The sequence below is a fragment of the Sinohyriopsis cumingii genome, chromosome 13, assembly GCF_028554795.1.
Source record: "Sinohyriopsis cumingii isolate HCF-2022 chromosome 13, ASM2855479v2, whole genome shotgun sequence".
Taxonomy (NCBI): Eukaryota; Metazoa; Mollusca; class Bivalvia; order Unionida; family Unionidae; genus Sinohyriopsis; species Sinohyriopsis cumingii.
Genome location: NC_142973.1, coordinates 51,308,700 through 51,322,204, shown reverse-complemented (window position 1 = coordinate 51,322,204; position 13,505 = coordinate 51,308,700). Strand labels below are relative to the sequence as shown.

Below are 13,505 nucleotides of genomic sequence, written 5' to 3'. Positions count from 1 at the left end.
GCAATAACCAGCAGATCACTGAATCCTTGATCTCCAGATCTGTTTCTGACGTAAGTTTTCACTCGTGTCATGCAGCTGAAAAATCGTTCGTTTTGAACTGATGTCACCGGCAATGTCAGGACAAGGTCAGTTGCTTTTAAGAGCTTACTGAAACCAAGTGGAAGACAACTCAAGCATTTTCGAACTTCGTGAATAGTCAACGATGTTACGTCTTTATCCAGTGATTGGATAAAAGACTTTGCTGAAGACAGTTATGTGCGAAGCATCATTGTATCGATACCGCTAGTGGGATATAGTTTCACAAGTTCGTTGACCGTAATAGGGCATAAAAAATCTTTGTGCAATTGGGTTTAACGCCGACAGACTCTTTAGAACACTATAGTTAACTGTAAATCGAGCATCAAGTTCAGAAATGAACCTGTCTACACACGCAAAAAGGACTCCGGTACGCATTGAATCATCAGTACTTTGAGTCGTTTCTGTAACCTTCTTCTTACTAGTTACTGAGAGCACAACATATTCCGATAATTTCTTTGACATCACTTGAGCTCTCTGTGGCCTATTACCGTTGGTGTCGTTGTCAAGTGGGATTTCAATTTGAACTCCAATTGCATCAGCTTCTTTCACAATACCATCCCAAGTGTCATTGCTTCGAAATGCCATCAGAACTTTTTGGGTGGATTCTAGCAACACAAGGGCAGATATGTAATCGACTGATGAATTTTGCAATTCTTGAGATAACGAATAGACTGCTCCAAGTAACTTTTCACCCACAAGCAAACAACGAAGAAATGATATCGAATGCATTCGTTATTGCAAACATTTAGCTTCTGCTGTTGCTAACAAGTCAGCATTCTGTAAAGCAATGGCTTCCAACACATTAACAATGGTTTCAATTCGAAGCTTCATTTTGCGAACATACCGATACCAATAAGACCATCGAGTTTCACCTAATCTTTCGAGCTCCAAGACTTCCAGATTATCCTCAATTTGTGCTTGCACAAATATTTCACGTCGAGGGCCACTAACTGACAAGAACACATAGACTGATTGTATGATGGAAAACATGTCAACTATCTCAGGTATATTTTCAACTGTGTTGACTAAAACTAGGTTCAGACGATGGTCGTAGCAATGTATGTAGATGACATGTGGAGCAATTTCTTTAATCCGTGCGTGAACACCTCGAAGGCTGCCACTCATGATCGTAGCATTGAGCAACACATTTATCCCGAATTGTTTTCCAGAACTGCATTGTTGACAGCAGTTGCCAGTGCCTCAGCAGCTACATTTTCCACATGAAAAGCATCTAGAGGCAGTCCCAAACAACCATCTGGTGACGTGGATCTGATGATGAAGCTCAGTTGTTCTTTGCGAGAAATATATTTTGATTCATCGACCATTAATGCCCAGTAGGGTCCAAGCGAATCAACCGTGTTCTTTCTAAGAATGTTTTCCAAGCAGTGTAAAATATCATTCTGATACTCTTCTGATGTGTAATGTCCATATCTTGTTTGAAGTCTTTCTCGTTGTTGAGGAGAAAGCTCACTTATCATTTCGAGCAATTCAACAAAATGTCATTTGTTTGATGATTCATTTGAGTCATCATCGCCATGAAAAGCCAAAATTTGACGAGCTAGATATGAAGTCGCTAAATTTAGATACTTAAGATGATTCCTATTTTCCAGAATATCCAACTTTCTCTGAACATTTATCAGATTTGCTACAGATTCAACCTTTCCAGCTGACACATTCTTTACATTGGTCCACAGCACTGTGCTATCTTTGTGCTTGCTACTGGACTTATGCTGTGTTAGCAATTCTTTCATATCTTCCCATTTTCTAAATCATTGTCGACAACGTTATGTTCCCACACGTTTCACCAGGACAGACAATATTGTAACTAAAATGGCGACAACTGAAACAAAAGACAGCATCCTGATTAATGGAGTATTCGATCCATGGAAATTGTTTGAAATATTCGCAGTTGAAACGACACTTAGACGTTTGAGGATATTCATGTAGTATTGGTTGAACTGGAACGTCGTGATGAAAACGTGATATATCTACAATTGACACTTGTTTTTCTGGCAATGCTGGTGATAGAGGTAGATCTAATAGGGCTCCACTTGTAGAAGCTACTGCATCGTGATCAACTGATTGGTCAGATACGATTATCTGTTGATGTTGTTTTTTTTTTGTTTTTTTTTTACAAGCAACTGGCTCTGTAACTGACTCCAATTACGGTATGCTTTTTCTCTTCAAGAACTTAAACATAGATAATTTGATGCTTTCTTTGCCATCATGATTTTGAAACAAAAAGAAATATAAACGCTCCAATTTCTTTTTCTTATTTATTTTTTACAGTGTTTAAATTTCTGCTGTCCTAGATACGAATAAAGGTCGATCTGGCATAAGTGGCGGCTCTGAATCTGAAATCACTAAACAATCGAATTATCGAAGTGAAGAATGTTGCCCATAATAGCGGTCACTTGCTGCTGGCAGCCAGCCAGCTGCAGCAGCATGCTGATGCTAGCATGCAAATATCAACGCGCTGGCTTAGGCTGAATAACAGATTAGAGAGACAGTAATAGCAGGGACGTCATTTCAATTTTTTCGGGGGGGGGGGCAGAACTTGACGGGTTTGTTAATTTTCGTATATAGACTACATCAATTTTACAGCAGATACAGCATGCCCTCACCCCATGACGTCCCACTGGGACATCATGACGTAGACATGAAGCATGATGTCCCACCCAGTCACATTATCCTGACACCAGGCTGACCAGTCTTAACACTAACCTCTTAAAGCTGAGCGCCTAGCGAGGCAGCTGTTAGTACCATTTTTGTAAGTCTTTGATACGACTCGGCTGGGGTTCAGAGGCGGACACTCTAACCACTAGGCCATTGGAGCAGTCTGAATTTTATGTAGATACTGTTTAATGTTAAAAAACTAACAGGAGGTTTGCATATTTAAACGAATGATTGTACTGACAGCTCAAAGAATTTGCAGGGAGAATACAATAATAATAATAATAATAATAATAATAGAAATTAAAGATCGTTAAATAGAAACTTAACAACATATATGCAATCCAAAAGAAGACAAACCTCACATAAAAGACAGCCCGACTCACAAGCTTGCTTGCAGTCACCGCAAGGAAACTGTTTCTTGCTCTTTCCTTTTACCATTCTGATATTACAAATGTCCACAAAATTAAGAATTTTATCACAGTAAATAGAAAATTGTTTTTTTTTGGTTTGACTACAGCCTACTTAAGCATATAAGGAATATATGTATATTGGAGCCTTCTCATTCTTTTCATCTTGAGAACAATTATTTACATTAAAAATCACCGTTTAAACATTAGCAAAAGTTTGTAACTAGCACCATTGTTCATATTTCATTATATCAATTCAAGTCTGTAACAAATAATATTGTTGATACATCTATTCAATGCTATTAATGTTCATTGACCGTTACATCTCACACTTTTTGTCGTTAAACGATAATCATGTTATTTTAGGCCATACATGACACTTCCTGCTCAGCTTACTGGATTCTATGTGCAGCTAAAGTGGACGTCAAAGACATCAAAGACACTTGCGACAGGTATGAATGCGGTATTTAATGAAAGCACACTATACTAGTTTTAGGTGGCTATGCAGTTGAAATGTTTCAGTCATTAGTCCTCAAATAGAAATTTAAAACTATTTGTTTTAGAAAATTTTGAAGAAACGAACACTTAAATAGTCTCTTAAATGAAGACATAAATAAAAATGATAAATATATTAAGTTCCATAGCTAAACAACTCTGTTATTATTTGATAACAGATTAGTATATACCGTTCACAAGTATATATATATTTTGTTTGGTTATACATATTTTATTCCCCAGAAGATCGCATGTGTGTATACAGAGCAAAAGGATTGGACATAAGTTTATCAACTTAAATGTTTTACTCCGTTATAAACATAATTAATGAACACACAGGCTTGAGGTCTCGACAAAGGTCAAGACAGTTTACACACATGGAATTAAATGTGAGAGATGAAAGAATGATAAAGTCAGAGGGATAGTGATACATGTCGTTTGGAATGTAAAATATTAAATAACAATGGTGTTGGAACAAAACGTAAATATGTTGTTGAATCTTTTTCTTTTAATAATACATTTCTGCATATAAATCTTATAAAACTAGTTCCATGAATTTACTCCATTCCTGTAACTTCTTTTACATTACAGTATTTTCGTCTACATTACTGTCCATTACTGTGTTTAGGGAGACCGGTTATTAGTGACCAGTTGTGTGTGATATTTGTGAAAATTTGACTTTTGTTACACTGTTAGTTGACATAAAAACACGCTAGACAGCGCCGTTATTTAGGCAGTAAGACCCATCACTAGTCCTACAATGTAAGACTTATTACATGTTGTTTTTTATTTTAGTGCTACCCCCAAAACAAAAATATCGGTTGATGTGTCTTACGTTGTAAGACTTGACCCAACCCCCATAAAAAAAATAAAAAAAACGGGTGATGTGTCTTACGTTCTAGGACTAGTGATGTGTCTTACGTTGTAGGACTATGTGGCAGATATCAAGAAACCTTTGAAGTTGCTACATGATAGTTACTGTGGCTGATCCTATTGTGGCAGATATCAAGAAACCTTTGAAGTTGCTACATGATAGTTGACTGTGGCTGATCCTATTGTAAGATTGAACCCACAACCTTTCGGAGACCACTCCGGTGGCCTAATGGTTAGAGCGTCCGCCTCGGATGCGGGAGGTCATGGGTTCGATTCTTGGCCGAGTAATACCAAAGACTTACAAAAATGGTACTAACAGCTGCCTTGCTTGGCGCCCAACATTAATTAACAGGTTAGTATAAGGACTGGTTGGCCTGTTGTCAGGATAATGTGACTGGGTGGGACATCATGCTACATGTCTGCGACATAATGCCCCAGTGCTAGATATCACTATACACTGCCACACTGCAGACGTCGTAGCAAACAGACTGAAATTTGTTTAAAGCGATGTTAAAAATTCAAATCGCCAACACACATGCACCCTTTCAGGAGTGAGTCTGGTTCGATAACAGGAGTAAAACAGTTTCTGCCTCCGTGCTGTAGTACCCACGGAACATACCTTACGTCCCCGAGTCCGCAGTGGGTTCTACTCATAATACGTACAAACAATGATAGTGCGCCAGACAGGTAGGTTAATATTTCAGTGCAGTTGGAACAAGTTGTTACGTGTTAAAAACACATTGATTGATTTTAGGTAACCACGTTATAATTTGGGAGTTTGTTTGGTTTGTCAGTATGAGATAGTATTAATGCGTATATGTTATAATTGTCTTTTATAACTCATAGAGAGCAGCAATACAATCTCTTATGAACTGACTTGTATATTTGTATGGATTTTCTACAGTCTTGGTATTGAGTTATTTACGTCAAACAACAGTCCACAGTTCAAAACGGGGCTAATCGCATGAAAACAGCCGAAGATCTCAAATCAATTATACTGATTTTAATCTGTACTATTTTTCAAAGCAATGTTGTGTAACTAGTTGCAAATAGAGAAATAATTTGGAAAAGCACAAAATATTTAGTAAAGTATAAAAATTGACTACAATAAAAACCAAAATAAACACCATGCAATGTAGTATAGCAATAATAAGGCTTAAAAGGCTAAATTATTTTCTATGTTCAGGTGCAAAAGATGCACACTAAACTACACTATGTCGCATAGATTCCATTGCTAAAGCTTAGAATGCCCATGTGTCTTATTGGGGTATTATCTCCATAAAACAACCACAATGTCAATAAGTGATGATATGAACAGTCCGTCCTCTTGGGTTGTGACCCTAAGGCGTAATTTCATAGTGAAATGAATTTTATAACAAGTACAGAATACATGCTACCCGACACTAAGTGACATTCAGTAAATCATTCAAAAAGTAGGCATTTGCAGAAACTACCTTAGTTTGTTAAATTCGACAGTTTTTTTTTGAGAAGTCAAGCTGAATAACACACAACACAGACTCCAAGAAGGCTCTGAACATTACCATGGAGAATTATATCGTTTTAACTGTTCTGAAAAAAAGAAACGAATGCCCTAACTTTAAAGAGTCAATGGAATACAACATTAACTGAGTTACATGAGTGTTATTGTAATGGATATTCATCACTGCCACACAACATAAATAAATATTCAAACTCAAGATGGTTTTCAGGCAAGAATTATATATAAAATCAACCAGCAAACTATAGGTATGAATAATATAATATGAATAAGAAGAATTCATAGTAGCACATGTCCATTACGTCACAGTGTTGTAGAAACATTATCGTATCTTTTCTGGTAATGTTCAAAACAGAACTAAGTTTATATAGTTGTATTGATGAATAGTAACTGCAATGAGCTGCAAAATTTCTGGTTGCGTAAAACTAGTTCATCCAGAACATAAAAATTCAAACGCAAGCAGGTTATGTTCAGACCTTATTACTGTTTCAGCTGCAACTATACGTCAAAATATGTAAATTTATGTCTCACCTAATTAACACGTTTACTTTTCACCCTTTCAGAAAAATATTCAGCATATAACCACTGTAAATGAGAAAATGAGATTCGTTTTACAGAAGATGGCAATTTTTGTAAATATTTATTATCCATTTATGTGTGTATGGATGGATGGAAATTTTCATTTTCTCCTTGTGTGTGAAGATAGACACGTTTTGTATGAAAAAAGTAATGTCCTTTAAGTAATATTAATTGACTGTTTGTAATATTTATGCATGTTTAATTTGTTGCTCGTCTGATGCACGTGTCGATACATGGATACATGTATATGAAACGTGTATATTATGAATATAACTGCACACTTAAAATACACTTTTGCTATTTCTCTCTCTCTCTCTTTCTTGGAAATGCTTCAGACAGAATTACAGAATTAGATGTTGACTAACAGAATACATAAGACTTGTGTCGCAGTGGTAAATGGGTTGTCAATCTAACATTTATAACGAGCATGACAAAGGTCAGGGTGGAAACTGCATAAAGAAATGAAGTTAAAGTAAGTTGAGAAACTGTTTGAACAATGCAAAGAAGTGTTACAGATTTTCTATGTAGTTGTGGTTGTGGAGTCGACTATATTGCAACTGGACTGGTACTAGTTTCAGCAATGACCAACAATACAGTCAGCTGTTTGTAATTTGTTTGCAAAATTTATACTTTGAATGGCGGCCGGAGAAAAAAAAACCAGAATTTATATTTGTTTTTATTTTACAGCAATCCATAAATATGGACGTTAATATAATAATTGAAGAACCTCGATTTGATTTTCACCACCCTTCCAGAGAAACAATACCACTTCCTCCAGGCAAAAAGTTCCATATTTTCTTCTCCTACAGAGATGTTCCTAGAGATAAGCTTTGGGTGAAGAGAGTTATCGGCAAATTGGAGACAGAGTACGGTTATACATGTTGTGATCACGAGAGAGATTTTCTGCCAGGCACAAAAATAATGGAAAATATCAAATATGGCGTAAAGAACTCGGAAGAAGTAGTCGTAGTATTCTCAAAAGAAGCCATTGATAGTAAATATGTTTCACTGGAGGCAGAAATGGCTTATCATTTGAGCCTTGAGAAACCGAAGAGCATACTAATTCCAGTTTTGCTCGATGACTGTGATGTTCCTGAGGAATATATGCTTCTGACTTATATCGATGCCAGAGAGGGCATTGAGGAGACAACATGGTGGCCAAAACTAATGAAGTCGATAAAATATTCAGGTGAGTTATCTTAAGATACGAAATGACTATAATCATCTGGTGGATGGGTTCTGGTGCACCTATGCTCTATGGCTGCTTAAAACAAATTTCATGTACATAACTACAATGTCTCTCCAACTCTCACTTTCTTGCTCTGCATTTTGCATCTCGCTTGTTCGCTTCTCTCTCTAGACGCTCAAAGGAATGTAAAAAAATATATTAGTTCTACAGCATGCCTGTGGGTTTAATGTCCTCGATGAAACGTTGTAATGGACACAGTGTACTGATTGATTGAAGGTTTATCAGAACTTTTTACATATGCAGTCAAATAATCACCGAACTACTTCCAAAAGCTCCAATATACAATGTTTACTCTAACCGTAGTTCATGTATAATATGTTTTGATTCTCCCACTCTCCAAGATGCTGTTATCTGGAGTGTAAGGAATACTAAATGTCCTCTTTAAGTATGCAAGTATATATGCAATTCACTATGTTTGTATTATTTGATTTGAGACCAAAACCTATTCAATTCTTGTCATAGATGAAATATTTTTTTCTATCAAAACAGAACATACTTGTCCCCTCTCTCTGTGGTAGATTCTTCAGGTATGAAAGCCTAACAGGGTGGAATGCCTTTAGACAAGGGGAATGCGGCATTCAGTCCATGTCATTGGATTTGAGTTGACCTTAAATGTCTAGTTTCACGTGCAATGTAGCTGACGTGATCCAATGATATTCCGGCTAAATGGATGTAAAAGTCTGCGGTGACCACCACGTACCCCTGAATTACATTTTACAGAGAGTCATACCAAAAGCTACGTCCAAATATATTGATTCCACCAGGTATTTTTCTCGTCTAGTTTAATATGTAGGTAACGCTTGTTGTCCAATATAATCATGGTATTGTATATCTCATGATATGGCCTGATAGTATTCATTTCCTGCTAGGTTTTGACGTTAATCAATCCAAAACCTTTATATATTTGGAATTTCAAGTTCCATCAGACTGCTCATTTCCTTTTATTCCTTTTCTTCCTGAACAAACTTGCCTATTGGTACGTTGTAAATAGTTACGATTCTAGGTCTTACACTGTGTAACAGGAAAAAAGCAAAACCATCAAGTTTAGTAAACTCAACAAATTTATTTATTTCTCTACAGTACAAAGTGAAAATGTAAGAGACGCTTACAATATTCTGAATCAATCCGAAAATAATCCTAATATCCTACAACGAATCCAGAAGTATAGAATGTTCCGAATTCAAATATTCTTGAATGTCCTGACGTACCAAAATGATGCAACCCAGAATATCTTTGAACAAGTTCTCAACGATTCCAAATTAATGTGCTAATCAAATGTGAAAGAGCACTTAGCAATTCCAATGAACAATTCAAATAAATAATTCTTCTCAAATTATATATTAAAAGAACAGTTTATTGTAATAGAAAATGATCATCAAGACAGACCAATACAGGAATGTATTATGATTATATATATATATATATATATATATATATATATATATATATATATATATATATATATATATATATATATAATAATAATAATAATATAAATAATACAGATCATATGGCGAATAACAGTCCTTTCAATTGCACTGGACCAACAAGGCATCACGTTTGTCAGGGATTGATTAAGATAAATGTAATAAACTGACTACCAACGGTGCAAGCTAGTATCTAGCTAGCCTAAGCGCTTTCGACTCTTAATGAGTCTTTCTCAAAGGCAAATACAAAACATAGACCAGACAAACAAATAAAACAGACAAACCATTGTCTTTGTAAAACTTCAGATGACTATGACTTGTTGCAGATGCTGAAAGATATTTTTATTGACCTAGAAATCGATGAGCCATAGCATCATCTGTTATTTTATGTAGATTTGTACGTGCAAATTATATCCCAGATATTTCATTGTTATAGTTGTAATTATAGGTTATTGGGTGACTAATAAGCAAATTTAGAGAATTATTGAAAAGAGAATATGCCGGTTACAAAAATGTATTTTTATTTGTGAATGGCTGTCTTTTTCTAGTCGTCTTGGTTTAAACCGCTTGGTTTCAATTTTCAAAGGCTGCGTATCCAGTAAGATTTCTTTTCTTTACTAGTTCCAAAACCAGGAAAGAAGAGGAATCTTACTAGTTTTGCACTGTTCGTAGTCAGTTTATATATATATATATAGTCACTTGACCTACAATGTAATATAATGTAAAGTAATGGAAAAACCAAGTTGAAGTGTAAAAAGACTGACCTGGAACCCAAATGATATGCAATATATAAACATCCTATTTATGTTTATGATCATGGACGACAGTTAAGCGTACGATATAGAAGATGTAAGTGTCTGTGTCTTTGCATATGTGTGTCTCTGTGTGTGTGTGTGTGTGTGTGTGTGTGTTTGTGCAGCCAGATTTTCATTTGTATATCAAATGCCTTGATAACAACGATATAATGTCACAATATGCTGATTTATGCGTGAGTTTGATTTTTAACTCAGTTATAAATTATTCACCATGTAGCCTTCCCGGCAATTCTGAAGTAAAATAGTTTGCCAGAGTCAGTAAATCAAGCACAAGTGATGGAATGTTTGTTATAAAATGTCTAAGCTTTTTACCAATGAATCATGCACAGAATGGTCCTGTTTTGTTAGATGATTGGACTGCTTTTTTCAAATTTGAAACACCCAGCAGAAAAAAACATTTCTGGTTCAATTATTTACGTATAAATAGTGTCCAGTCAATAAAATCTGACTGGAAAGATGCATCCTTAACAGCGGTCATATTGGTTGGATATCAGTTAGTAAAACTTGCTACATTTTAGTTCATGTTTTATTATAGTCCAGCACAGCTTCCTTAACCTTGAAGTTCCACAAAATCATGGCATCGACTTTACATGGACCAACAAGTAGGTCTCCTACTTGTTGGTCTAATACTTTACAATAGGTAAGTTTTCTTCTTTTTTTTCCTAAAAGAAATCTTCAAAATCAAATCAAAACCGGACCCACAGTCTTTCAGGAAAAAAAAGTTTTTCCGTTGCACGAAGGACTATGAGCATTATTTATCAAATTAGGTCAGAACCGATTACTAAAATTGTTGCATAAATCCCCGGTTTTTTGTACCCTGTCTCTTACCAATTTAAAGAAAATCTTTAATGTGATAAAAACAATGTACCATGCTTAGTCATTTAATTCACTGATTTATAATTTCTATCCTGACTGTGACCAGAGTGACCCTAACACCGACATCGTCTGCGCGTTTCATGCTTAACGGAGTTTCCAAACTAACACAGCGCCATATTGTGTACATTCATCCTATTCTGTAACTGCCTACCAAAAGGTTGAGAGCAGAGAGTTATATCACTTTGAACACTTGTATATAGAAATTACACCTCTTGTTAAATCAGTGCGAAAGGCAGATTTGTAGTTGTCATTATTTTCCTTTGCTTAATTCGACATTGTAAATATTAGAAGCGAACGATATAATAATTAACTTCTATTTATATATACATGTATAGTCATGCATCCAATCGTTCGTTGAAAATGGACTTGTCAAGGACCTGGAAATGATCGGCGAGCAAGGTTGTCTTTTATACTGAAAACTTTAGTTGGGTATGAAACGTGCCGACGATAACGGTGTTAGGGTCCCCTGGTCATAATCAGGTTTGAAACTTTAAATCAGTGAATGAACTTTTGTGCTTTGATGCTTATCCTTTTTTCAATCCGTCTGGGATACAAACAAACGGGTAGATATATTCCGATTATAGTATATCTTGTATTTTCTTCTCTCTTCGTGCATGTGTCATTTCCATATTATACAAAAGATGAATCTTAGAAATTAGTTGAGCAATGATTCTAGTTAACATGACTGCTTAAAAGATGACCTTTAATTTGATAACGAAAAATAATAAATGAAATCTTACATTTGCTTTTACTCTGGGTTAATAGGCATGTTGATGAGCCTTGTCGGGAAATGCATCTGGCTCGGAATTAATAGTAACAAGAGATAAGCGTTGCAAACACATTGAGTAACAAAATTTAAAGTGAATTTGAACAAATAATTTTCTCGTAATCAAAAGGAAAGCTGTATAATTGACCAGGATAGTTGCACGCGAAACCGGTAGATTATTGCTTGTTCTGAGTTAGAGCACATTAGTCTGACGTTTTATCAATTAAGTACGGTGACATCTCTGACAATACAAAATCACCTTATTGGTACTATATACAATGCTGTTGGGCATTTATGCGTACCCAAGGTTTCCATCACCAATACTGAAGCATTTATACCACTCCGGTGGCCTAGTGCTTAGAGCGTCCACCTCGTATGCAGGAGGTCGTGGGTTCGATCCTCGGTTGAGTCATACCACGACTAACAAAAATGGTACTTACTAACAGATACCTTGCTTGGCGGTCAGAATTAAGATTCTAGTGTTAGGACTGGTCGGCCAGGTGTCAGGATAATGTGACTGGGTTGGACATCATGCTACATGTCTGCCACATGATGCCCCAGTGCTAGACATCACTATAAACTGCCACACTGCAGACATCGTAGCGATATGACTGAAGAATTGTCAAAGCTACGTTAAAAATCCAAATCACACACACACTCTGTCAGCATTTCGGTCGAGTAATTAGGTCTTGTTTGTAGCTGGTTGTACAAAATTCAACGTAACAATGCCAATAAATTGCAAGAGATATTAAGTAAATTAAACTGATCGTGTACAAAAATTAGTAAAGTTCAACATTTTTACAAACTATTATGTTGAAGAGAACCGACAGTGATCAGGATGTAACGTGTTTACAATGTCTTGTTTATGGAGAAACATTACTAAGGAAGAAGTTAGAAAGAAACTAAACTCCAGGAACTTCTTGAGAATCCCGTTCTAGCATCAAGTCGACATGTTGTATAGCAGACGATACAACTACGTGTGGGACAACTGCTTGCAAAATTAGAAACTTGGATTAAAATGCAGGATTGTTTTAAGGTATACATTTCCATCTTTTATATAAAGTTTTTTTTTATGATTCTAAAGATACATAGTAAATAGGATTTTCGGAGCTACAAGTTCAATAAGGCCATGGAGTTGGTCTTCATGTTAACATTTAGAAATCACATTTTCGTATGCAGTTGGGGTAGAAATATGGGATATTTTTGTACACCTTACTAAAAGGACGACCATTCTTGATACAAATCGGATATTCGACCAACAGCAATATGTGATTGAATGTTTACAGGAAAGTCTTATCCTTACGCAGGATTAACTGACGTACAGAATTGGCTGACATTGTGGCATAGTACCGATAAGGTGATTTCGTGTTGTCAGAGATTGTACGGTACTTTAGTGATAAAACATCAGACTCGTGTGGTTAGAGTCAGCTTAATTCGTTTTTGCAACTGCATGGGAAAAAAATATTGTTTTGTATAATTATATTGGCAGACAAAATCTTGTAGAAGGTATTTAAATAGATTTTACCGATTGCGCAAACTGACTGTGAAAGCTCTCAAAATAAAAGTTCATATTAAGTGATACAATGAATATATATATATATATATATATATATATATATATATATATATATATATATATATATATTCGTTGTATCACTTAATACGAAATTTTATTCTGAGAGCTTTCACTGTCAGTATGATATATCTTTTACCGACGACTACTGAGCAAGCATTCATTTGTATATATCTAAGGTATCTTAGTGTTA

The 13,505-nt window shown here is 35.6% G+C and overlaps 1 protein-coding gene across 6 annotated transcripts in view; it reads left to right on the top strand.

The window, feature by feature from the left end:
* The window catches only part of LOC149785544 (uncharacterized), a 66,289-nt gene that overhangs the window by 10,489 nt on the left and 42,295 nt on the right, over positions 1 to 13,505 (top strand). For 5 of the 6 annotated variants that reach the window (XM_089979345.1, XM_089979344.1, XM_089979343.1 and 2 more), the window contains exons 2-3: positions 3,528 to 3,613; positions 7,294 to 7,795. In XM_089979345.1, the coding sequence (XP_089835471.1) occupies positions 7,306 to 7,795 (490 nt within the window). In that variant the 5' untranslated portion in view covers positions 3,528 to 3,613; positions 7,294 to 7,305. Of the gene's footprint in view, positions 1 to 30; positions 51 to 3,527; positions 3,614 to 7,293; positions 7,796 to 13,505 lie in introns of those variants that run through there. The other variant, XM_089979342.1, reaches the window with a different exon arrangement.